This window comes from Apus apus, chromosome 6 (assembly GCF_020740795.1).
Source record: "Apus apus isolate bApuApu2 chromosome 6, bApuApu2.pri.cur, whole genome shotgun sequence".
In the NCBI taxonomy this organism is placed as follows: domain Eukaryota; kingdom Metazoa; phylum Chordata; class Aves; order Apodiformes; family Apodidae; genus Apus; species Apus apus.
In genome coordinates this window covers 16,739,248-16,764,506 of record NC_067287.1, presented here as the reverse complement: position 1 = coordinate 16,764,506, position 25,259 = coordinate 16,739,248, and the positions used below count along the sequence as shown (strand labels likewise).

General features: G+C 57.9%; 2 protein-coding genes across 3 annotated transcripts in view; one reads left to right on the top strand and one right to left on the bottom strand.

The window, feature by feature from the left end:
* NHEJ1 (non-homologous end joining factor 1) overlaps positions 1-24,663 on the top strand; it is a 43,983-nt gene extending 19,320 nt beyond the window's left edge. For both annotated transcript variants that reach the window (XM_051622793.1, XM_051622794.1), the window contains exons 6-8: positions 23,514-23,631; positions 23,879-23,982; positions 24,221-24,663. In XM_051622793.1, the coding sequence (XP_051478753.1) occupies positions 23,514-23,631; positions 23,879-23,982; positions 24,221-24,301 (303 nt within the window). In that variant the 3' untranslated portion in view covers positions 24,302-24,663. The remainder of the gene's footprint in view (positions 1-23,513; positions 23,632-23,878; positions 23,983-24,220) is intronic.
* DNAJB2 (DnaJ heat shock protein family (Hsp40) member B2) overlaps positions 1-25,259 on the bottom strand; it is a 158,062-nt gene that overhangs the window by 128,094 nt on the left and 4,709 nt on the right. The window lies entirely within an intron of this gene.

The following is a 25,259-nucleotide window of genomic DNA, read 5'->3' as shown; positions in this document are numbered from 1 at the left end:
AGAAAACTTCAAGCCCTTCCCCCCTAGCCCCCCCTTTTTTTTTTATTAGTGCTACATAATATAGTAATTGTGCGACTAGAAGGTTCCCCCTGTGCCTGCCCGGGTTCATAGGCCTGGGTGTGACCTTACACTGCACCTACCGAATGCAGGAGCCTTCTTCCATGCCCGGGATGCCAGCAGTGGGGCTTGCCTGCCTTGCCAAGGGGACGCAGGTGGCCCCAGGACACCCTCCCACCTGGAGCAGGGGGGATGCAGTGGGATGCTCTACAAAGCCAAAAGGCTTACACCCCTAAAATCCTTCCCGGTTATGTCTCTGCTGGCAGCAGACCTGTCCTGGGAGGGTATGGCTGCTGAGGGGAGATGCAGATGGATATCAGGGCAGAGGGAAGAAGTACCGATCTACAAGAGCATCTCTGGATTCCCATGGCCCTCAGCATCATTACTTCTCAGGTCGCAGCCTGGAAGCTCTTTGGCCTGGGATCCTTGGGAAGCCCCAAGAGCTGCTGCTCTCCAGGTCCTATCCTGCCCAAGGACAGGGAGGAGATGTGTGTCCCAAGTGCAGTCACATCCTGCTTGCTATCCCCATGCCTCCCCAAGGCCCTGCATGCCCTCCCCTCCCCTTGAGCCTGCTGGTGTCATGGCTAGAAGGATGCTTAGGCATCTCCCTGCAGAATCCTCCCTCTGGCTCTGTAATCTTCATCAACAGTGCTTTTCAAAGCATCACTGGCACAGGTGGTCCCTGCCCATCTGGGCCTCCCCTTGTCCAGAGGGGCTGGAGCTGATCAGTGCAATTTTCCCCAGCCACAGGTTGTGCCAGCAGCTGTTCCATCCAGGCAACATCCCTGGGCTGGCTCCCAGGGTGCCATGGCTACATGTGCCTGGCATGGTGCAGGTGCCACAGTCATAGAGCAGCTGGCTCTTCCCCCTCCTGGCTCCTCCTCCCTGAGTCTCTGTCCCAGTCCCCTGGAGTGCTGGAGCACACACCCTGGGGCATGAACTGAGTCTGGCCATAACACTGTCTTTGCCAGCTTGGCACATCTGGCACGGTCCTGGCAGTGGGCAGTCAGGGTTGACATGAGGATATCAGTGTGTTTACATGGCCAAGAGTAATATTAGATCTTTGAGCCATGTTAGTGTTCCTGAAGGCCACAATGGGTGTTAATACACATGAGGCCACTGGGTCTCATCCATACTCATGTTGCATCCCTCCACTGTGTGGCTGCTGCCAGTTGATTTTCACCTGCTTGGCAGTGTGGTGCCCAGGAAGGTGGCATCATGCAGAGCTGGAGGTGCCAACCTGCCACCAGCTGGGACTGAGCATGTGGTGCTGGCAGTGATGGCCCTGGGTGCTGGCACGGCTGATCTGTGGGTTGCTTCTGCCATGGGCATTTGGGGACTGGCTCTCCCTGGGTACCGCCCTGTTTTTTGGCCACCCTGTTGAGCGCAGAGCTGGGCAGACCCATGGGTAGTGCCCAGGAATGGGGACTCTCCTGTGTCCCTGCTCTCCCCTGTAACCTGGCACGATCTCCAGTCCCTGCAGCCTTGTCTCTTCCTGGCACCCTGCTTTGGTGGGGCACACCCTAAACCTGTCCCACAAAAGCTCCTCAGTGCCTCTGGAGGCCGTTGGCAGTGTCTGAGCCTGGTGACACAGATCAGAGTGTCAGGAGGACCTCTCCTGTCCCTTGTAACACGCCATCCTACCCCTTCCATCCCTCACTGCTTCTCTGTCCTTCTCTGACTGTTTCTCGTGCCAGTGTCCTCCTGCACAGCCACCTAACTGCCCCGCTTCTCATACTTATTTTATGTAGGACAACCCTAACTCCCCCCAGCCCCAGCACTAAGACCTTGGAGCCACACTGCCAGAAAATAGGTGCCCCAGCTGCGTGAGCCACGGGCAGGTGGCTGAGACTTTCTGAGCAGTCCCTGCAGGCCCCTGGGACAGGTCAGTGCTGTCACCCCCCGCCCCTCCTCCCCAGTGCTGTGGGCTGCCCTTGCACCCCAGAAACACCAAACTTTGCACTGTGCCGAGCTGGGACCTCTCCTGGCTGCCACACCTGCAGGTAGAAGGGGACAGGGGTGAGCACAGCAGGCAGCTCACGGTGTGTTTGGGGACATGCCATGCCCTGGCTTGTGACAGGGACGCAGCAGATGGCGCCCTGTCCCAGGCCAGCAGCGGCCTGATGGCACTGCCTCTCTGTATCCCGGGCACTGCATTGCTGCAATCCCATCACGGTGTCTCTGCAGCCCTGGCACTGCATTTCTGCCTGGCCCTGGCTGCAGCCTCTGTGACTGGGATGGTCCTGGGCAGTGGAGCTGGTACCAGCATTGTGCTTTTGCCCTGATTAATGGCACGGCAAGAAGCCACGTAGGGAATATCATGCCACAGGGGTGGCGGGTGGAGCAACCAAGGAGCTTTCCCCCATTGCCACAGCGTCAGTTCCCTGTGGGTTAGGAGCAGGGATATGCCTGGAGCTGGCTCTTGCCCTGGATTTCCCTGCTGCGCATATTGCTCCATGCTCACCACTCACAGGGCAAAGGGATCAGGGCAGATGAGCAGGGTTAGACCCCAGATTTGTGGGTTCTGGGCCTGTTTTCTACCCTAGGAAGGCCTACAAGGAGATGAAAGGTTTTGGTGGGAGCAGCAAAGTCTGGCTGTTGGATCCTAGCTCCCCGGTCCCTGCTGGGGAAAAGCAAAAGGTCTGGAGCCAGCTGAGTGCTGTCCAGTGCTGTGCAGAAAGCCAACAGCATCAGTGGTGACAGCAAACTGCCACGGCTCACCTCGTCTCATCATTTATTGCTTACTCCTTGGCAAGGGCCCTCTATTTGCCTATTTACAATTTTGCTGCAAAACCTGTTGATACTAGAGATTTTCCTCCTGCCTCAGCTCTCAGAGTGATGGGATTGTAGGAAAAGGTGAGTCTGCTGTATGGGATCACAGGGCCTCTGCTGGCAGGTATATATGGTGGGATGCTGATGGCAGCAAGGCTCTGCTTACTGCTCAGCATGTCCCTTTGCCCGTATCCTTGCATCACTACTCCTGCAGAGCAGGGCATGAAGGCCAGCAGGCAGGTAGAGACCCCCCAAGAGCTTCCTGTGCTGTGGGCTTGTCTCAGGAGCACTGTGTCTTCAGGGCTGCATGTGTACTTAGCATTTGGAGTGTGCCCTTGGAGGAAAAATAGAAGTCACTTGCTCTAGTTGGTGCCACGCTGTCTTCATACTTGCCCTTGGGGACAGGGCTCCCCCAAAGGGACATACAGATTGCCGCATCTCTGGAGCTGCTATCAGATCCTCCACTGTGCTGAGATGTTGCCAGTTCTTTTTTTCCACCTGGGATCAGTGGTTATTTTCCCATTGCTCCTGCACCTCTTCCCTGTCCTCCCATCCCTCGCTTTAGGCTCCTGATGCCTCTCAGGCATGGATACTGCAGTGGGCTGCTGTTATCCACAGCACGTACCTTTGTGCATCTCCCCTCTCCAGCCTCCAGCTCATTACTTTGGCAGCTCATCCTCAATCTGCCTCTGGTTCAGGAGGTCTCCCTGCAGCCAGGCCCCTCTGCCCCTGCCCACAGCGAGGGTTCAGGCTGCTGGAGAGCCCTGGCAAGGATTCCCTAGCCCTGCACAGGGGTCTGTCCCATGCAGTCCCATGGAGAAGTTCCTGCATCCCAGAGGCTTTCCATGGGTGCAGGTCTCCACAGAGCCATGCAGCGTGGAGCCAGGGTGCCCTTCCCCTGGCTTCTGGCCATGCCGGCCTGTCTGTGCAGCTCCCGGCACTGCTGCCTCCCCTGCCTTTCACTTGTGTGTTTTTACAGCTCGGAGGGAGCCGTCCTGCCCCAATTCCCGGCGTGCTCCTAATTTCATAGTTCTCTCCATATATCCATATATATCCATATAGCATTTGATACAGGTTTTATGGGCATTTCCATATGTTTTACAGACACAGCCATTACAGAGCCAGGTTTCACCCGAGAAACCTCAAGGGAGCAGAGCACTGAATCGCCTTAGTCTTGGCCCCAGAACAAGGCTCTCTTCTCTCCCTTGCTGGGGCTGCCGCTATCAGCGCTGCAGAGGGCTGGGGGATGGCGAGGGGCTGGTGATGCCTGCCCCAAGAGCCACGATGCTGCTTGCATGACCATCGTGGTCCTTGCAGCCTCATCCTGTGAACCCCAGGGCTGTCACTGCTGCCCCTTGCCCCCTCCACTGGCAGGGGGCTGCTTTGGGCTGGGCTGCTTGGTGCAGCTCAGGACCATAATCTGTATGGCCAGGTTGCCAGCATCTGGGCCATCTGTCCACCTGTTGGGCTGCACATCTGGCCGGCTGGGGGGACTGGAAGCCCTCGGTGGTGGTGGTGCAAGAGGTGATGCCATTCTGGCTGGTAGGGCAGTGGCACTGTCACACAAGGCTCATTTTGGCTGCTGCGGTGTGTGCAGAGCATCTGAGCTCTGGGAAGGCAGCCTCTGGGTGGTGGAGGGACAGAAAACGGATCCAGGTGCACTCAGCTCTCTGCACATCTTGGCATTCTGCAGAGGCTGCTGGCACTGCAGTACTGCCTAGCACTGCTCACTGGGTGCTTGGCTTCCCTGCACAGGGGGAGAAGCCTCAGACCTTGTTTAAAAAGGAGCCAGCTGACAAGTGCCTACGTCACTGCCATGGTAAGACCCTGGAGCAGCGTGAAGTGCAAATCTAGGGCATCCTCATGACAGCGTGCCCATCTGCTGGGCTTCTGAGCCCCATCTGCAGGGTGGCATGGACTGGGGCAAGTGTGTGCAGGGATGAGCACCCCCTGTCCAGTGCTGTATGGCAGGGGCAAGCATAGCAGCACCTGGCCCTGTTTTGGATTCCTGGTTCTCCCAGCCTCCCTCTGCACCAATGCACCAAGGAATTTTCCACCCTGCTAGTGAATTCTCATTTGCAGGGGAACTGCCAGCTCCCAGCCAGCACTGCCACAGCGACTGCTCCTCACTGCTTGGCCTTCCTCGATGTGGCCATGGCATCATCCAAGCCAGCCTTGCATGCATATAACACCCTGGCTTGGCTATTAATAGCAGCTCCCCTCTCCCCTTCAAAAGGCTGGTGGGAGCCCAGGGTGCGTCCCACTCTGTTTTTTGAACAGGTCCCGAAAGCAGGAACCATTTGTGGCTTCCCCGGTCGGTGTGTCTCTCCTTGGCCTCCAGCATGTGCTATTTTCTGTGCTGTTTACTGTTCTTCTGCGGGCTGTCAGGTTTCCATGCTGGGGGAAGGCTTGTAAATGGGGGGGGGGGCAGCAAGTCTGCACAGAGGGGCTACGGGAAGGGGGGATGGAGGAGCACAGACATGGCCTTTATTGCAGCCTAGGGGATGTGTGGCTCATAAATCCGACCCAGGCAGATAGGGGATAAATCATCCCAGCTCGGGCACTGGTGGTTACCCATGGTTAGAAATTAACTTTGTGTTGGATGGGTCCCAGGCTGTGGAATGGGAAGGGGAGGCTGCTCTGGGCAGCATGCCTCCTTGCCTGGCCAGCCCTGGAGTTGGGCTGCAGGCAGTGAGTGGGTGCCCGGTGTCCTGGCCTGGGCAGGCAGGGCTGGCAGGCACTACTAAAGCCAAAGCTGATGAAGTACATGGTCTGGGGTGGATGCTGTGACTGAAGTTCCGCTGCAAGAGATGATCCCCTGGCACTCATGCCACCCTGGCCAGGCTCTGGTACTTCAATGACAGGCTGTAGCCACTGCCTGAGCCATGCTTGGGCTGTAGGCACACCGAGCACTGGGAGACACTGGTCTGCATGGGAATCAACAGGGATACAAGATGCCAGGGAAGCTGGCAAGATGTGTGTGCAGAGCAGGAGGATGGATTCACTCACAGTGTGACTGTCTTCTCCTCCCACAGCTGCAACCCAGGGCTTGGCAGAGCTGTGAATGGGGACAAACAAGATGGGGCAGTCTCTGGCCCCAACTCTCTGCCTCCAACTGTGGGGGGAGGCAGTGAAGCCCATAGACCCACTTACCCTCTCTAGCTGCAGCATTCTTCTAGCCCCAATTCCCTTTTCTTCTATCCCCAGCGCTCCCTGCACAATTCCATGAACATCCACAAACCCTGCACTGTATAGGGCCAGGATTTCCTAGGGGGCTTTTAGGCATGCAACTGCAGCAACCTCTTCTGCATCTGCTCAGGCCAAGTGCCCACAGCTGGACCATGCCACCCTTGGGATGCCAAAGCACCCACTGAGTGGGTAGAAAGAGCAGGGCTGGTGGGGATACCCCTCCTGCAGTGGGTCTCCAGGCAGCTGGCTCGGCTCAGCTCACTCCAGGCCCGCTCTCTAATAGCTCCCCAGCTTTCCTCTCTAACGAGGCTCTAATTGGAAGCTGGTTGTGCTTCCCTTCCCCTCTTCTCAGAGCTCTCCAGTCCCAGTGCTGCAGGGCGATTAAGCTGAGGTTTTTGGGTTTTTTAATATGGCAGAATTATTTTGGAAGGGCCAGGATCGTTACATGACGGGCTTCTTGAAAAACCCCAGGCTTCGCTTTTCAGACGAGTCCTTTTCAAGTGGTTTTGCACAGTACACGTCTCTGGGCAGCGACCGTCTCGAACAGTTACTGTTAATTATAGATGCCTCTTTCCCGCTCACCCATTACTCAAAGGATTTTTGTGTGTTTTAACAGTGTTTTACATCAGCCTGAATAAGACTCTATTCAGTATTTCCGAGAGCTGGAACTTGGGCATCCCCTGCTGTATGTGTTGTGCTTTCCTCCCTGCATCCCTGGGGCCAGGCACCAGGCAGCCGGCATGGGCACAAACCTTCCTTCCACCTTCCAGCCAGTGCATGCACTGCTCTTGGTGCAGCAGTTATGCCTGCTGCCTGCACACCCTCTTTGCACCCCTCTACTGGGTTTCCATGTGCAGCTTCTCGGGGCCATCTCCTGAATCTATCCTCCATCATCCTTTTCGCATGCTGAGCACCACTGCCTGCTGGTGCATGCTTGGTCATACCCTGTGCCATTGCCCTGTCATCTTCTTTGGCCAAGTGTTAAGGGGCAGTGACAGTCCCAGGCACACTGGCCTTCACCCTGGTCTCCTTGGTATGCAAAGGGTCCTGTTCTCTCTTCTTGAGCCCTGGACTGGTGTGTTCCCCTTGCATTAACAGAAGGATGTCTCTCCTGCACCCTGTCCACCTAGCTGGGGTTGTTCCTCAAGTCCCTTGTGCTGCATTTATCAACACTGGTTTCATGACTCCTTCATTGCCTGGCTATTCAATAGCAACATCTTGCACTCAGCAGTTTTTCCAACTGCTCTGAAGAACTGAATTTCATTGGGAGATAGTGTTGCCTCCTGTGGAAACCCATTTGTACACTCTGCCTGCAAAAGCCACCCTTTACTCCTGCTTGCCTCCTGTGCTTTACCCTAGGCGTAGGCTGTGAGAAGAGCTTGCCTCTTCTTCCACAATAGCCAAACTGGTTTAGCCATCCTTGGGGAAACACCTTGCCCAGTCGCACTGCATCGCTCAGTGTGCTCAGCTGGGCCTTCTGGTCCCTTCTAAGAGCTCTGGTGGGTTTGCGAGGGGTAGCTTACCACCACAGAGCAGTGCTGAGCCTTCTCTCATAATTTCTGTCACTGGATGCTTTTTGCCCACTTGACTTAAGGCTGCCAGTGTTTCTGCAGCTCCTAGAACCTTCCCAGATGGACCACCAAGCCCTGAGTTCCCTGGGTTCCCCTTGAGAGATTGCAGCTCTGCAGAATGTACTGGCTGTTCTGCAGAGGGGAAACAGATCCTGGGGCAGAGCAGTCTGCCTGAGCCCTGGCACTGGCAGCTAAGGCTCAGCAGTGGCTGACCCTGCCAGACAGTGAGGCTTTGGTCAGTGCAGAGGTTTGGAGAGGGTGGAAGTTGAGGGGTAGCATCAGGACTGCTCTGCTGGACCAGTTTCCCAAGCCCAGAGGGGATAAGATCTTCCTCTGGGGACTCCAGGGCTGTCTGAGAGCTCTTGGCTGTCATAGGTTGGGGGGAAAAGTGGATCCATCTCATCTTTATGCCCACCATCCATCCTCCTTCAGGCTGGAGTGGGGACTTTGGGGAGGGTGGAGGGCTGCTGGGGACCACAGTGATATTGTCTGGCAAAAGCCCCACTCAGAGTGTGGGGGGATGCACCTTCTTTTGGCACCTCCACTGCCCTCATCTCCTCCAGCTCAGTGTATAGGGCACTGTGGTCAGGCCCATTTATAAAGCTGGTAAATATATCGGCAGAGTTTGTGTCCCCTCCAAAGGTCAATATTTGTGCAGAGTTTAATTTTAACTTAACAAGCAGTTGTTTGCAGAAGCTGCCCTGTTTGTGTGTGTGTGTGTGCACGTGTGCACTTCCCCAGTGATCAATGCTCGCGTGTGAGCAGCAGCTCACCAGGGCACAGAGGGGGCCAGCACAGCTCCCCACGCCGGGGGGTGCTCCGGATGCATGGGCAGCACTGCGTGGTCCAGAAGACAAGGACCAGGGTCTGTGGTTGGGGCTATAAATGCAACCCACAGGCCTCTCCAGGAGGTGACAGTGGGCAAAATGTGCCCTGTGTGGCTCCGAACAGCCACCGATGGGGACGGTGGCTTTCCCAGCCTGTTCTGACCGGTGCCCTGGGCTTGCTGCAGGCAGCTTTGTGGCCACACTGCCCCTGACCTTGCCCCTCCTGGACCCATGTGGCTTTTGTGGCTCTCACCCATGTTCTGGCAACGTGCACCTCTGAGCAGAGTGCATCGTTCACGCTGGTGCCAGCATGCAGTGCTGGCTTTGCACAGGGCTCAGAGGGCTCTGCACTGGCTCCTCACCACTCCTGGACACAGATGCTCTGAAAACAGCCCCAGCATCACTGCCTGAAGGTTTCATCCTCCCTGTCTGCCCTCCCACCCCTCTGTGCAAAGCAATCCTGTGTCCCACACACACCTGCAACACCTCACTGAGGCTGCTGGCTCCTCTTTGAGAGGTCTAGAGCCAAAATGCCTCCTCACTGGACGGGGAGAAGGTAACGCTGTTCCCTGGGACTGTACCCAGTGACCTGAGGCTTCTGTTTCTGCAACTCCTAAAGCTCTTCTAGCTGAAAGCCTGTGCTCTGCTTCACCCCAGCTAGGCTTGGGGCCAGGCTGCGCATCTCACCCACCCCACAGCATCTCACCCCTTGGGACAGAGACTGGGTCCTCTTGGGTACCTGTGGTGCATCCCAGTGTCATGGTGCAGGACAGGACGCCAGGCTGGGTTCAATACCCTCCCCCAGCCCATCTTGCTGAGAGCACAGAGTGTGTGTTGTCTGCGGGAAAACAGGAGAGTAGCAGTGGGCACAGCCTTGACTAACAGTTTTCTCAGTCTCCCACTGTGGGGGCAGGTATCTTGGGGGCAGGAAAGGGGGGGACATGGCTGGGGAGAGGTGGGAAGGCTGGTATGGAGCCCACCATCCCCACAGCATGGCCTCCAAGGCTCCATGTTTTGCAGCCTGCCTTGTGGGTGCTGAGGTTTGGTTTCCTTCTCTTTGCTCTTTTCCTCTTCCTCGCCAGGCCCCGGGGCTGCCGACCGACCTCAAAGGGAAAAGCGGGCTGAGAGGGACAGCAGTGGGGACAGGCAGGGGTAAACATGGGACTGGGGTTGGCCAGGCAGTGGGTGATGGAGCTGAAGTCATGCTGTGACGTCAGCCCTGTGGCTTTGGGGACAGCCGTGGTTAGGCTGCCCAAGGAGGGGCGGCTGTTTTCCTGCTGCTCCACCGCTCACTCCCGGTGCCCGTCTAACTTATAAACTTTAATGGCCAGTTTAAAAGGTTCCTGCCATGGGCACCTTGTTGCCAGTTTTAGGTTTTTAATTTGGAAACTTTCCCCTCTGTGGTTTGGGGAGGAAGGACTTGGGTCTGCTCGGGGCTAGTCATCAGGACACGTGTGTGCAGAAGAAATGGTCCAGAAGGATGCTGTTCCCGTCACTGGTGTTGGGGCAGGATCAGCCACACCAGTGCTGAGGAGGTCAGTGTGACGTGGGGCAGATGGGAAGGATGAGCCCCTCGGTCCCCCCTGCTGCCCACGTATCAGTGGAATAAATTTAGCTCCTCCTCAGCTGCTGGCTAGGGGAACTCCACCAGCAACCACCTGCTTCCAATTGGTGTGGTCCTACCCCCCTGCCCCATGTCACCACAACTCTGGGCTGTGCAGGCAGCATCCTCACCCCGGAGCCCTTGGGAGATGCCAGGAGCCCCCAACAACTCTGCTCTGGGTGGGGTGAGGAGGCATGGGATCATGGCCTTGTTTGCTCCTCCAGGGCACCTGGGTCCTTGTCCTGGCTGTCATGGTGTGACCTGGTGCTCAGACGTTTGCCTGGCTCGTCCCCAGATGCTATCCCCATAGTGGTGGCTGTCCTGCCCCATGAGCCACTCTGTGTGCTGGACAGGCACATGGAAAGTGTCCATGCTGCAGAGAACATTAGAGGGATCTGCCTTGTCCCCTACCATGTGGTGACTGAAGGTTGTGGCCTCCCAGCCACATCACAGGGGGTGCTGACACCAATCCCCATGGCTTACTTACCCTTGTCTTGATGCAGCTGGCAGAGCTGCTTGGCAGGAGGAGAGGATGTGGGGCCTGCACTTTGGAAGATGCTGAGGGCATGGCACTTCTGCTCTTCACTGCTGCCCACCTTCCCTGAAGCCTTCCAGCAGCCCTTGTGGGCTGTGGGTTGAACATTTCACTGGTGCAAGCTCATCTCTTCTCTGCCTGCAGTGACTCAAGAGGTCCTTGAAAATGCCCAGGAGGTGTTGGGACACTGGGTCAAGGCCTGACATCCTCCTATGCAACAATCAAACCAGTCTAAAAGCTTGAGGGGAACCTCTGCCGCCTTTCCACTCAACCCTCCTTTTGCTGCTGGAGAGAGAGGGGACATCTTCCCCCAGCCTGGCCACAGCAACCTGGGGTTACTGGTGGCGGGTCTCCAAGGGATGACCATGGCTTGACTGGGTCTCTCCTTGTCTCCAGACTGTTGTGGTCTATATGTGCTTTTCTGTATGTTCCTGCTGTGAGTGCTGGCTGTCTAAGGGTGGACAGGCTGAAGTGGCTGTGCCATAAGCCCCCCTGGCTGGCTGGATCCTAGACCTAGCTGGGACAGCCCATCCTAGAGAATCTGAGCCATCTGGAACCTTTCAAGGTCCTTGGTGGGGGTCCAGGGAACTTCACAGCATAGAAGAGAGCTGGCTTGGCAGAACTCTGCACCCCAGGGGTTGAGCTCCCCTGGGGTGGGCACCCGGAGCTCTGTAAATAGCATGCAGAGGCAGAGGAGCAGAGGAGTGGCCCTGGTTTACCAGCGCTTTCACGCCATGGCTTTCAAGTGGTTCCCCTGCCTCTTCCCCACGAGCCAGTGGCAAATCTGTGCCCAGCCTGGGCGGGGGGCTGCCGGCGGGCTGCCCCGGTGCTGTGCCACGTGCTCTGCGGCCACTGGCACGGGTGCTGCTCGGCAGCCCTGCAGCAGCCCTGCCTTTGCCAGCCCTGTAATTGATTCCTGCCCTCCTGCGCAGGCACAGGCCACAGATGTGCAGCCTGGCAGGAGGCTGCGGGCTGTGGGTACCAGTTCCAGGAGCCAGCCTGGGCAGGGTGAGGAGCAGCCCAGTCCTCGCCTCAGCTTTAACGTCTACTTTGAGAGCTGCCTTTTGAATGTCCAGGTGTTTGGCGAAGTTCTCTGCCAGCCTCAGGTCCTGAAGACAGAGAATTCAGGGGGAGCTGCTCCTCCTGTTTTGGGGCTGCTGGAAGAGCTTGGATTGCTGGGGAGAGAAGAAACAGCTCCTTGAGTATCACTGTTGTGTCTGCCAGTGACAGACTCATTTTGAGATGAGAGCAGCTCATGGCAGCGCAGGGGGGGAGTTTGTAGGTGTTCCTCAGTCCCCCAAGGCTGCAGGAAGACCTGGTTGGGAAGGGAGAAAGTCTTGCACAGTGAGTGCTCCAGTAGCTCTGGGAATTGGCCACCGAGTCAGCCAGAAGCTCCATCAAAATCTGAGCTCCATCAAGGGGGTGCAGGTTCAGGAGCCAGCGAGGTCTAGCTTGCTGAGCCCTCTGATGTCTTTAAGGCTGGGAAAGAGCAGGGCCATGGGGATGGTAGGGGTTTAAGTTATGGAGGAGTATTTTCTAGCCTGGAATCATACAGGAGACAATATATTTGAGCATGTTATTTTGGATAAGGTTGAAGATAAACCGAGTTTTAGACTAGAAGGTGAGGGTGGTTGAGGAGAGAGTAACTGCAGACAGATGAGGTTTGACATGAGCACAGGACAGCTGAAGGCAGGTGCCCTGGGTACATTGTTTTCCAGTACTACTGATGACAGATAGTGCTGCATGGAAGAAAATGTCTTGAAAAATAGGAATGAAAATGGTGAGGCTTTAAAAAAAAACATATATTTAGCCAAAAGGGCATGGTTTTACTGTCTGGAGATGGCAAGGGGTGGGTGAACCCATCAGAGCAAGGCAAGCCTGAATGGAAAGAGCAGTGTGATGAGTGGGCAGGGGGCTGGAAAAAGCAGCAATTGCCAGAGCTGGGGAGGTCTTTGCTCCTCTTTGCCCACAGGGGAGCAGTAGGGCTCAGGGCATCATGGTCTTGACACAGGCTGGGATACCTGCCCTGGAAAATGAATAGGGACTCAGGCTGCAGCAGCCAAACCTGGCAAGACAGAGATGGATAAGGCTGCAACAGCAAAGGGAGGTCTGCTCACCCTGGCAGGGTCAGGGCCATGGCTCCCAACTCCCCCAGCCCTCTGTGTCCCCCCCCGACAACACTGCAGGGACCCCATCCCTCTCTCCAAGGGCTCAGAGGGCAAAGGTGCCCTGACAGAGTGTTTTATTAGCAGCAGGTGCCTGAAACTCAACCCATGGCCCAGCAGTCCCTCCCCTCACCTGGAGATGAACCCAGCTTCGAGGACATGGCTGTGCAGGGTCAGGCCCCACTGGTGCTGGGATGACCTGTGCCATAACCAGAGCGGCTCCCTGGCAGCCTGACCAGCCGGTCCTGCCACCGGGGACAGGCACGTAATGCCCGATTTCACAGTGCCAGCCTCCTCTGTTTGCTCACGGCAATGATCTCTCCTGCCCCGGCCAGCTCCAGCCCCTGGCCAGCCCCCGACCTGCAGCTCTGTCAGCTGGGATTAGGTACAATATTTAGGCTAAAGCCTCTTTGCACCTGACTGGAGCAATGACAGATCTGGGAAAGCTCAGTCCATCATCTCTGGAGATGGAGCTCCTGTCCTGCCCTCCAGCCTATGTGTGACAGCTTACAGTCCAGCCTCCAGAGATGGGGCATCTCAGTTCTGCAGCCAGCACCAGGGCCTTGCAAACATGACAGCACTGTCATGGCTCGGAGCAAATCCCATGCAGAAGAGGAGAAAGGCAGAAATGGGAGAAATGCCCATCTCTCTAGCTCTAAAGTGGTGCGTGAGATGGGCATAAGTCCTTAAGCTGACTTTAGCAAGCTAAGGGGTTGCTCCTAAGGGACAGAGCTGAGGAACAGGAATTGCCCATTCAGACTCTCCCTTTCGCTGCCTGCAGCCGCTCTCTCAAAATGCTCCTTGCTGTGCCCGGACAGCAAAGCTGTGGCTGGGAGGAGGAGCTGTGGGGCAGATGCAGTCAGCAGCCCCTTGCCCTTGGCTCCTCCAAGTATGGGGCTGGGGTGGTTTGGTAGCAGATGAGCAGCAATGCTCTGCGGGAGGGCTGGGACTGGCTGCCAGGGGCAGGCAGAGCAGGATCCATGCAGTGGCCAGGGATGCCGTGGCACCCTGGCAAACACCAGCCTTGGGCTTGCAGGTACACAGTATCTGCACCTCCCTATTGCACATTGCTGTGCCCGAGCTAAGGATACTGATCACCTCCTCACAGGGTACACAGCCACAGCCAGCCCTCCAAGCCTGTCCGCTCCCACAGTGTCACTTCCTGCTCGTCTCCCTGGACCCCAGCTTTGTTGGCTGAGCTCATTTAGCTTTGACAAAGTGTATAGTGCACTGGAATGCAGAATGGCTGCTGGCCTCCCTCCAGCCTAAACATCCCCACCCCATGGTGCGACAGGAGCTGATAAGGGTGAGTGCTGCCGCGGGCAGGTATCTCGTGCCCAGCCCGCGACCTTACAGCCACACGACCTTGAAGGTTGTCATTTATCTCACCCGTGTGTGTGTGTGTGTGTGCCTGAGCTGTCTCCCATCCCCAAGAAATGTTCTCAGCGACTCTGGTTTTTGCTCTGGGCCAAACCCACATGCACGTTACCCGAGACCAACTCCGAACAGACTCCTTTGATGAGCAGGACTTAAATATATATTTGGCATTCCAGCGGCAGCGCGCCGAGCGTGGCCGAGGGTGTGAAAGTGTTTGCTTGACAAACTCCGGGGGCTCTCGCCTCTCTGCTGGCCCTGGGGACTCGCAGGAGAGAAATGTCAAGGAATTTTTCACCTCTCTGTTTTGTTTGTGTTTTTATTTTGTTTTCCTTCTGAGAGTGCATTTTTAGCTCTGATGAAAGGTGCCTGATTGACAGTCCCAGAGACTGGGTCCCCTCTCTTTGCTGAGGCAGACAGTGGGACCAAACATCCCATCCTGGTCTTGTTGGGGAGAGGGAACAGCCCTGCAAGTCTTGTGCTGTCCCTGGGGGCTCTGGTCTCCCCTCTGCTGGCCCTGTCCTTTCCATGAGCCTGGTTCTGTCAGAGATGCTGCCCCACATCCTAGATGGCCCATTCTGTGGTCTGCTTGGAGCCAGTCCTTTTGCAAAACAAAAGTGAGGTCTCAGTCACAGGAACTTTTGGCATCCCAAAGAGACCTCTGCCCCAGCACCATGCTGTGAAGACACCCATGCCCATTGCTCCATGGAGGATTTTCCAGCCAGTGACCCCATGTGCTGTGGCACCAGCCTGGGGGATGCACTAGCCCCCAGCCACCTTTGGGGGTGTGGAGGGGTCTTGTCACCCTGTGCCTGTGCAGAGGGAGATGGAGCAAGTGGAGTAGGAGAGCATCTCCATGGGCAAGTTGCAGGTGGACTGGCTGGATGGTTACAGCCTCTTGAAATGGTGCGTGGAAGGCACTGGGGGCATGAAGTCAAAACCACCCTGAACTTCATTTGCCAGTTGGCTCCTTCAGGGCTACAGCTGGCGATAGGGCAGGGGAGGCTTCTTCATTACTAATTCCCATGCCATGTGGGATCCGTGGTGGGATTGGGATGGGCAGGGCAGGGTGGGGTGCAGAGCTGGGGCTCTGGGCTTGGATGGGAGCCCAGGTCTATGTCCTGCATGGGGAGGAGGAGGAAGGCAGAGCCTCCCCATTGCTACAGCCCCTGAGTCCTGTGCCTGTGGGAAATGGGGAGGGGGGGACCCTGGGCAGTGGATTTGGTTTCAGAGCCCATGACTGCAGTGCCCACTGGAACAAGATCCTGGCTGGCTCTTGGGAAGGGGGCTGAGGGGGGGAGGAGCTGTGCTTGCGTGTTCCCAGCTGTCACCAACATAATCCCTTAAGAATGAAAATGCTCTGCCCTGCTGCATCCCCATTGTCTGGTGGCAGTGTTGCCTGGTCCTAAATCACCTGCTGCTCCCAGCCTGATGGATCACCATGGAAATAGGGGTGCTGCCTCCCAGGCCAGGGGAGAGAGAGTGTCTGGGATCTGTGGGGCAGGCATCTGGATTCTGGAGGCTGCAGAGCAGGGATTAGGATGCTGAGAATCTAGGGAAAGAGGCTTGTTGCTCTGGGGACTGCAGGGCAAGGAGTGGTATTCAGGGGTGCCAATTTGGAGCAGGGATTAGGCTGCTGTGAACTGTAGATGCTGAGGAAGGGATACAGGAGGACTGAGGAGCAGGGTTGGGGACCCTGGGGAACCATGGGGCTGGAGGCAGGCTCTGTCCCCGGGGCAAGGGCAGGCTTGGCTTGGGCTCCCCCAGGTTTCCTTCCCAGTCCACTGAAGAATTGCTGGCTTGTCTGGCGGAGCATGGACCTGTGGATTTCCTGGGCAGCGAGTCCCTTTCATGTGGCCACTTGCAAACTCTCATGACATCACCAGGGGCTGCTCCTCCCAGAGACAAACCCAGTGCTTTTTAGGGGTTTGCCGCCACCCCCCCACTCCCACCCCAGCCTGTGTGTTTTGGCTGGGGGGGACCTGGGGAACTGCGTCCAAGACCGGCTGCTCTGGCAGGGACATGGCACTCAGGGACGGCGGGCAGGGGGAGGGCAGTGCGTCTCCCCTGCACTGAATAAACATGGGCTGGCCGGGGCTGGAGGGGGCTTTTCCAGGCTGGACCACACCCCGGGGGGCTATTTTTTGCCATGAATGAAGGAGCTGTGTGCTCGCAGGGCAGCCTGGCCTCCTGCCGCTGCTGCTGCGCATGGAGAGCTCGTCTGAAACTCAATCCTGTTGCCTGGCCAGAGACCAACATCTGCGCTGAGCAGCTGGGCACTGCCTGCAGGGACACCTGGGCACCCCGCACAGCTGGCACTGCCCGTGGGACACCTGGGCACCAGCACTGCATGCAGGGACACCTGGGCACCCAGCACAGCTGAGCACTGCCTGCAAGGACACCAGAGGGCTGCCAGGTGTGGGAAATGCAGGCTGTCACAGAGCAAGGGGAAGTGATGGTGACTCAGTGGCTGTGCCAGGGCTGCTCAGGCATGTTTGGACCCAACCCTGCTGGGGCCCAGTGCCTGGGGAGATGCCTGAGCCAGCCTGGGGGCAACCACTGATGCCCCCCTGTCCCACACAGCAATGCTTCCTGCTGCAGTTTCGGGTGACAATGGGGCAGTATCCCCAGGGGCTGCCCCTCTGGCTGCACCTGTGCTTGGGAGGAACTGCAAATCCACCAGGGTGGAGCGGCTGCTGCTTTCTGCTCAACCCGGTCTTGAACGCACCCAGATTCTCCCAAAAGCCCCTAATCCCACCTGGCTCAGCCCCAGCTTCCGCACTGGGCCCTGTGAGCTCAGCTAATCCCTTGTGTGTTGGGTTTAGGGACACACTAGTTGCAGCATCCCCATGGGTTCCTCCCTGACACCAGATTTAGCTTCTGAAGGGGTCTTCAAGCTGCTCTGCCAGGCCCCAGCCCTGACCCATGTTCCTGCTGACTCCTCCAGCCCTAGGGCCCCACAGGTCCCAGGGGAACCACCAGTGTTTGTGCCTATGAATGAGTGGCCTGTCCTCCCCGGGTGGAGCCGGGATATCGGATCCCACCCCTTGCTGCTCCTTATCGCTGTGCAGCATCCTTGTGATTCACCAGGTGTGGCTCACTTTCTGTCACCCCACTTTGCAGGAAGTTTCCTGGCCAGCCCCCCATGAGCCCTGTGCAACAATAACAAGCCCCATGGGATGAACTGGCTGGCTTTCCTCAGTAACCCTACCAAAACAAACCAGTGCAATGTGTCCAGCTTTCCTGGACAGACAATAATAAACCTGCATGAGCTGGCACTCTGTGGAGGAGCCCTGCAATAATAAGCCTGGGTGATGTGTCCAGCTTTGCTGAGCCACCCTACAATAACAAGGCAGTGTGAACCACCCACCTTCCATCCAGAGAAGAGGGGTCACTGAGCTGTCCCCCTGGGAACAGTCTGGCTGCTAGGCTCAGAGGGGGATCTTGGCCACCAGGCCTCCCGCGCCAGGGCTAGCCCAGGCCTTTTCATGCCTGCTCTAGCCCCTGGAGGAGGCAACCCATGTCAGTGGTGGGCCAAGCTGGCAGAGATTATGTCCACGGCTGCCATCAGCTTGTGGCTCTGCCTTCCTGGAAGCCAGTGGCAAGTCCTGACAAGTTCTGGCATGCTGGGACATGCTGCTATTCAGGGCATCCTCCTTGTCTAGCTCTTGCCAAAAGTGGCACCCGGTGCCGGCAGCCATGAGAGGTCTCCTGCTCTTATCCCATGGCCTGCTGGAGGGGAGGACAAATGCCCATGAGCTGGATGGAGCTGGGAGAGCCACCAGCAGCCCACTGAGCCCCTGAGCAACCAGTCCCAGCCTCTTCCAGGGTCTGGGGAGGCAAGGCTGGTGCTCATAGCAAGGACTGCTCTGTTGAACCTCACTCATTTTCAGGGAGTTTGTTAGTGCCCGGCAGCAAGAGGGCTCAGGTGCCTGTGGGTTTGCTGGGCAGTGTAGAGAGAGATGGCCTCTCTCCAGCCATGACTGTGACCACCAGGGCTGGAGCCCCTCACCCCCAACCAGCCCTCTGCCAAGCCTCAGGCTGCTCTGGCTGGGATGGTCCTTGCATGGCTGGGGAGGAGATGCTGCAGCCTCCTGCCCTACTTCTGCACCATTGCCAGCCCTCCTTTCTTTGGGATTTATCCCTGGGAGCTAGAAGCTGCAGTGGGTAAGCAGGGCAGGGGCAGGACCCCCCTTAGCATCCCTGCATGGGAGTTGGAACTGCATCCACCCCAGCTTGGTGATGGCACAATGCAGAGCCCCCGCTGCCACCGCACCCCTCCACTCAGTGTCTGCGAGAAAAGCTGTAACCCAAGCCACAGAAACAGCACAAGGGGAAAAGAAAAGGGTATTGAGTGGCGGGGCTGCTGCGGTCGCCGGCCAGCATAGACTGCTGGTTGTTAAGCGGGTCCCTGGCTTGCAAAGGCGGCCTTGATGAAGTGTGAGACAGCACTTACAGAGGGACGCGGGCAGGCATTCTCGCTCCATCTTCCACTCACAGTGCTGCTCTTTATGCGCCTGACATTTGCTCACTTGGAAAGGCCCTGAAAGTCAGGGGGAAAGGAAAACATTGCCCACAGCAGGGCTGGAGCAGCACTGGGAGGAGTGCTGGGCTGTGCTGTGCTGTGCCAGGCTGGGCTGGGCTGGGTTGGGCAGGGATGCTCGGCCATCCCAGCCTCACTGCCTGCTCTTCCCCGGGGTGACCCCTTCACCTCTCGGCAGCTCTCCGGCTGCCTTCCCCTGCCGGCACTGCCGCTTCCTGCCAGGTGTGCTCAGCCTGGCTCCTTGCCTTGGAAGCCCTGCCATCCTGCCCCTGCCTGCTCCACAGGCGGGCTGGCAGGAACGGCAGCTCTCCTAGCTGCTGCACATCCCCAGGGGCGTGTGTGGCAGGGGGTGATGGGGACAGTGTGATCTCAGGGCAGGTCCCTTAGCCATCTGCAGCTGGGTACACAATGACCCAAGGTCTGCTTCAAGCTGGTGTGTATGTGAGTCAGTCCAAGGGTTGGAGGAGCTGGGAAATGGCATCAGTGGTCAGTGTGGGGCAGCTTGGGGTACTGGGAGCAACTCGGGGTGCTTTGGGGCAGGTCAACCCTGAGACAGAGAGTCACTGCCCCACCAGGTTGCTGGGGCAAGAGGTCAGGCTGGTGTGTCCTTCTCCACCCCAGGGGGATGATCTTCCCCTTTGCCTGCCCTTGACCCCAGCCAGGAGGGAGTGGTTCAACCCCCTTCACCTCTGTCCTCCCACGGGCAGGTCCTGGTGGTATCCCTTGGTCGAGCGCTGTTGGCAGAGGCTGGGTGAGCAGCAGCATAGATTGGTGCTCATCTGCCTGGATCTCAGGGTGGATCCCTCCCCAGCATGACCAGTGCTGGCATAACCATGGGCAGAGAGTGCCAAGGGCAACCTGGCCATGAGGCATAGGAACGCCCTGGCCGTGGAGCCCTTCCCCAGCCCACCATGGGCTGCCATAGCATCCCCAGGCTTTGCCCGTGCCAGCACAGCAGCAGCTGCCCATGGCCGGAGAGCCAGTGCACTGTTCCCGGGCTAACGCTCCACCACGCTGCTTCCACAGAGCCGGCTGGTGGGGGGAGCCCGGGGAAGCCACGCTCTCTCCCCCCAAGCCCACACCCCTTGGCTCCCAGCCACGGCAGGAATTATTAAGTGTGCCCCTGTGGAGCATGTGCTGAGGCTGGCCACGGGAATGTGGGCAGATCTGACATACAAGCCACAGCAGCCAGGCTGTAATTTCCAAACAGACCCCGTTCGCTCTGTTTTCCAGTTAAAAATATATTAAAAAATGGGAATGTAGGGTTTGTAGTGAGGAATGTTGGTAACCGCTTTGAACGTCTGGTGTGATAATGAAAGGGTCAGTCCGCAGCTTTGAGCACGACCGATTTAGACTCTGGTGCTTGGCACCAGCGCAGGGGCCCTGCACTATTCAGCCTGCCTGCAGACCCCTCCCCAGGCCCTGGCCAGGCAAAGGTGATGCTTCTGCATCAGTAGCAAGGTGCCAGGCTGGGTGACGTGCCCCTCTTGCTCATGCTGTCAAGAGGACATCCACATTGCCATCTCTTACTGCCTCTTCAGAAGGGCAGGGATGGGTGAAGGCAAGATGCCTGGAAAATGGATACTGTACTCTGCCCACCACTGGCACTGCCACCCCCCATGCTGGGGTACAGCCCCATTGCAGAGCCCTCCAGGATGGAGGGCACTGAGCAAGGCTGCAGTCCTACTCCCCGTGAGCTGCCCCCACAGCAGCAGGGCTGCCAGTGAGCACGGCTTGCTCCCAGCATGAGGTCAGGAACCTGCCTCCTCTAGCTGGGCAGCCCCTCTGGCTGGGCTAATCTCAGTTCAGGCTGTGCTGCAGAGCCTCCCATGCCACTGTCGCATCCTTGAGTCCCTGCTGATACTGGGACATCCCACTTGGCCTTGTGGCCAGGTAGTCATAACATACAGGGTGAGCTGTGCCAGCTCCCCAGGCATTGCTGTCTGGTGCCTGGCCAGCTGTGTGGGGCAACCTGGCCAGCACTCCCCCGGGTGCCAGCTCTCTGCTCATGCCTCTTCTCCCTGGACCTCTGGCTTCATGTTTATCCCACAGATGGGTAATCAGGGAAAAACAAGTCATTGGAGGCCAGGGCTGATGTCAGACTGGGGACAACAAGTTGTCTGTGGCAAGGTTCAGCTTGTGGATGTGCTGGGGTAGTGGGGCAAGGTGGGAGGGGAAGGTCACTGGTACCCAGAGCTTGTCCCCCACCCAGCCCCTTCAGGGGTCACCTCCTTATCCCTCTCAGCCTCCGGGGCCATCAGGTGGCTGGTGGCCGGCACAGCATGCTCTGCTCCCTGCTGAGTCACGGCTCTGCAGGGAAATGCTTCCAGCTCTGGTTATAAACCCATTTCTCTCCGGGGCTGTGAAGCATGGCCCTCCCATCCCGGCGTGGGCCAGCTCCAGCGGCTGATGGCTCCGAGCCTGCAGGCTCAAGTCACTGGGAAGGGCAGTGGCAGGAGGTGGCCAGTGACTCCCATATTCCATCCCAGGCTTTCCAGAGCTGGGCCTTTCCTGGAGACATGGGCAGTTAGTGCCCTGCACCTACAGCCCCCTGTATTACCCCAGATGCCCATCCCTTCCTATTGGTACTGGGCACCCTCATCCCAGCACATTCCCAGGGTGCCACCCCAAGGGGTGCATGTGTGCAGGTCTCAGGTGACAAGTGTGGTGGGCATTCCACAGCATTGGCATGTCTCCAGGGACATCACAGGTCTGCTTGTCCTGGCTCTGGGTAGCTGACACTGTGAGAGCAGCTGCCTTGTCTGGATCCTCACTCAGGGCTCAGGGCACATCCCAGGTGCCATCCTGCACTGCAGCCCATGTCCCAGCAGGGTTGGAGTGGAGGCAGGTGAGCAACACCTTTCACCTGGGTGCACAGCCTGCCCCACTGCCTTGGTGCTCCCTGTGGACCCCTCGGTTGCAGGGAGACGGGGTGGGCAGTGGAATAGTGGCACCCAGGGCTGGATAGCTCTGCAGGGGACTCTCCCACCCTCCCAGGGCATTGACCCGCACAGTGCTATCTAGTACACTTTGCTCACTGCACCACAGTTCCCGGCTTTCCTGGGAGCCTCTGTTTGCTTTTCTCTGAATTATGACTCCAGCTTGTGCCTTTGATCTGGGCTGTGTCGGCCACCCGTTGCCAGCCCCTCTCCTGCCTTTGAAGTGCAGTCACTTTCCTGGCCTTGGATGCTGCTTTTGCAACCTCTGGTGCAACCCTGGCCCTGTGGGGCTGAGACATCTCGGGCAAGACCATCCCCAGGCTGTCTGAGGTGTTCAGCATCCCTCCTGCTCCCTGGAACCTAGTGATGGTCCAGCATAGCTCAGGGCTCAGAGGCCAGGCAAGGAGGCATTGGGATGTGTGTTTGCCCAGTGGCAAACACTCCTGTGGATGCTGGCAGGGCTCTGGGACCAGAGCATCACTCCGTCCTGTAGCAGTGGGCAGGGACATGGTAGTTCCTTCATAGAAGCTGGCCAAAAAGCAGACCCTGGTGGCATATGTGTCCTATAGCTAAGGGGTCATTCAAGTCCATGGCTCCAGCAGGAGGGATGAAACCTGCAAGGAAGACACCTTTCTGGGCACCAGCCAACCCATCCTGGCATCAGCCCTGCTCTCCAACCCCATCCAGCAGGAAGCAGCGAGGGGGCCTCAGGCTGCCCTTTCTGCCACTGGGAAGCCAGAGGCGGGCTTTGGACTCCAGCCTTGAGTGGATCTGAGTGTCCCCATCCCCTCCCCGCTCCCCTGGCCCAGAGAGGATCCAGCTTTATCTGTTACACTTTGTTCTCCTGCTGTCTGGGTGTGGAGTGAAGCAAAGATTAGTGTGCAGACCTTTGACACACACACACACACACACAGAGCCACAAAACCAGACACACATGCACCCAGAGCCACACTCATCTACACACAGCTGCACACACAGTTCCCTGTGCACAAACACATACTTACATTTACCTGCACACATGCACCCGTGCTGTGCCCAGTGCACCCCCACACAGCCACCCCCTTCCAGGGCACACATGCATTTCTCCGTCCCTGCAAGTGTTTGTTTTCTGGCTGTGTGCTCCGTTAGGTTCCCAGTGGAGCATGGTGCTTGCCCAGCCTGCCAGTCTGCCTGGCATGAGAGCCAAGGTCCCCCATGCAGTCCCCAGCCTGGCCCAGAGGGTCAGGGTAGAATCCCACAGCCTGCCAGCCGGCACAGGCAGAAAAAGAGGGGCTTCCTTGCCTCAAGTCAGGATGGAGAAATAATGTTTGTAGGGAGGAGGGAGTGGCTCTGGCAGCCTGGGAGCAAACCTGGGCATCCCTTGTGTCTGCCACGTCACTGTCACTTGCCATGGGGCCACCAGAGATAGCTTGTGCTGCCCGCACAGTCATTGCTGGAGGCAGTCGTAGCAGGCAGAGGCTCCTCATCCCCACCTCGTGCCGAGGTTCTGCCCCTGCCCGAAGCTCACTGTCCTTATCGGCCAGCCACGGCCACTGCGCTGCTCCGCTGCTCCACCGGGGAAGCCGCAGCCCTTCCTGTGCGATCTTATCTGCGGCATTTCATGAATGGCTCGCAAGCCGCAGCAGTCTGCCTCTGAATGGGAAGGCAGCCCGCCGGCCAGAGCAGGTGCTCAAGGGTGTGCACATGCGTGTGTGCATGTGCGTTTGTGTGTGTGCACAGCTGGGGAGCAGCCACAACCTGGGGAGCAGTGCCAGAGCTGGATGTCCCTGCAAGCCGTGACACAGTCCCTGGGGAGAAGCAGATGGAGCCCGATGGGCAGAGGGATGTACATACCCTTCTCTGACCCACTGCAGAACCGTGACAGGGCTTCCTGGCAGGAACTGGCTCCTGGCAGGTAATTTACCAGCAGGGTGATGGTGCCTCTGCTCTCTCCTGCAGACCCTGCCCCAGGTGTTCGGGGCAGGAGAGGGACAGAAGTTCACCTCTGCTCTGCGGCAACTCTACGTGGCAGTGACACAGCAGGAGGCCAAGCAGGTTCGGAAACGGCAGCACTCAGGTGAGGAGCTCCATGGCCATGGGATGAGGAGGGCCTGAAGCACCTGATCTCCCTGCAGCTGAGCCCTCATCTTCGGGGAAGGGGAGTGGGGTCCTGGGGCAGCTCACCTCATGAAACAGTCTCCCTCTTTGCTTCCCCACCATGGGCAGAGCTCCCCCATCCAGGTGCCATTCCTGGTGTGGGTTTGTGCAATGCCCTGTGCTCCCTCCACTCAATCCTAAATTGCATCTCTTTCTGCTGGTACCAGAGGACACTGAGGGCCCAGCACCCACTGCAGAAACCACAGGACACTCCTGTCTGCTGTCTCCATCCCAGGAAGATGGAAGAACGTCTTCCATTGAGGGAACCATGGTGAGTGCAGCTCTAGGAACAGCTTCTCCGTGCCAATGGCAGGACAGGATCTACACCTCCCTTCTCACATCCAACATGGATGGACTTGGGGGGGGGCGGGCATCTCAGCTCAGTTCCTAGCCCACACGTGTGTGGTTTGCACACCACCGTGGGGGTGGGGGCTGTCACTGCTTGCACACATGCACCCATCCTGCATGCACCCTGGGGAGGACTGACACTGCCTTCGCTTTAATTCCAGCCAGTCTCCTCCCCAGCTCAGAAGCCCCGGCTGCCTGTGGCCAAGGTCAAGCCGAAGAAGGCAAAGGGGCTCTTCAGCTGAAAGGACACTACCACCCACCCCAAGGGTCTCTGCTCCTCTGGCATCCAAAAGAAGCAGTTCAGAACACTTGTTCATCCTCTGCCTCCCCATCTGCATCTCCGGTAGACCCTGGACTGGACATGGTTTCCTCCAGAAGTGACTCCAGCTGGGGTGATGGGGCATCTTGAATGGTGGCTCAGGAACCTCTTTTCTGCCTCTTCCCTGGTGTAGAGCTTGCCCAGGGTGCCCCATGATGGAGCTAGTGTGGGACCTGGAGGGTGTGGGAGGGATTCTGCCAGGTGGGTGCAGGACAACAGGGACTCTAGAGGGCCATGGGGTTTGGCTGCTCTCATGTGTGTTTGCAATAAAGAGCTGTGTCTGGATGATCTTCCTCTAGTCCTGCTCTGTCCCTCATGGGCCTGAAGTGTCCAGGCAGGGGTGCTGCCCGCAGCACTGCTGGGTTGCCCTCAGGCCCATCCCACTGTTCTAGGGGCTTGGTAATGGCTCCGGACAGTGAGGAGATGACAGCATTACCATGGGGTGGTATGGCACCTCCCAGCCTATGCTGTGCCTCATCCTGAGCAGCAGCATGTGGGTTGGGGTGTGCAAGAGGGGAACCCCAGATCCTGAGGGCACAATGTGCTAGAGAGCCTGGAGCCCAAGTGCTCCTTGTCCCATGTCAGGGAAGCATCATGTGCTGGTGCCTGAAGCCAGGAGGAGCCCTTGTAGTAGCAGGTTGGTAAAGGCAGCCTAGCTGTGCCAAGGGCCACCCTCCACATGCAGGCATCTTCCCCAGGGTTAGCGGGCAAGTGATAGTGGATTAGTCCATCCTCTGGCCTTCAAGGAACAGGACAACCAAGCCACTACCACAGTGAAAGCTCCCAGGCCTGGGAGCAACCCTGGAGCATGTTACAGATGCACCCTGGACACAAAGCATCACCTCTGCCCCTCCACACCCTGTCCATCCATCCATCTGTCC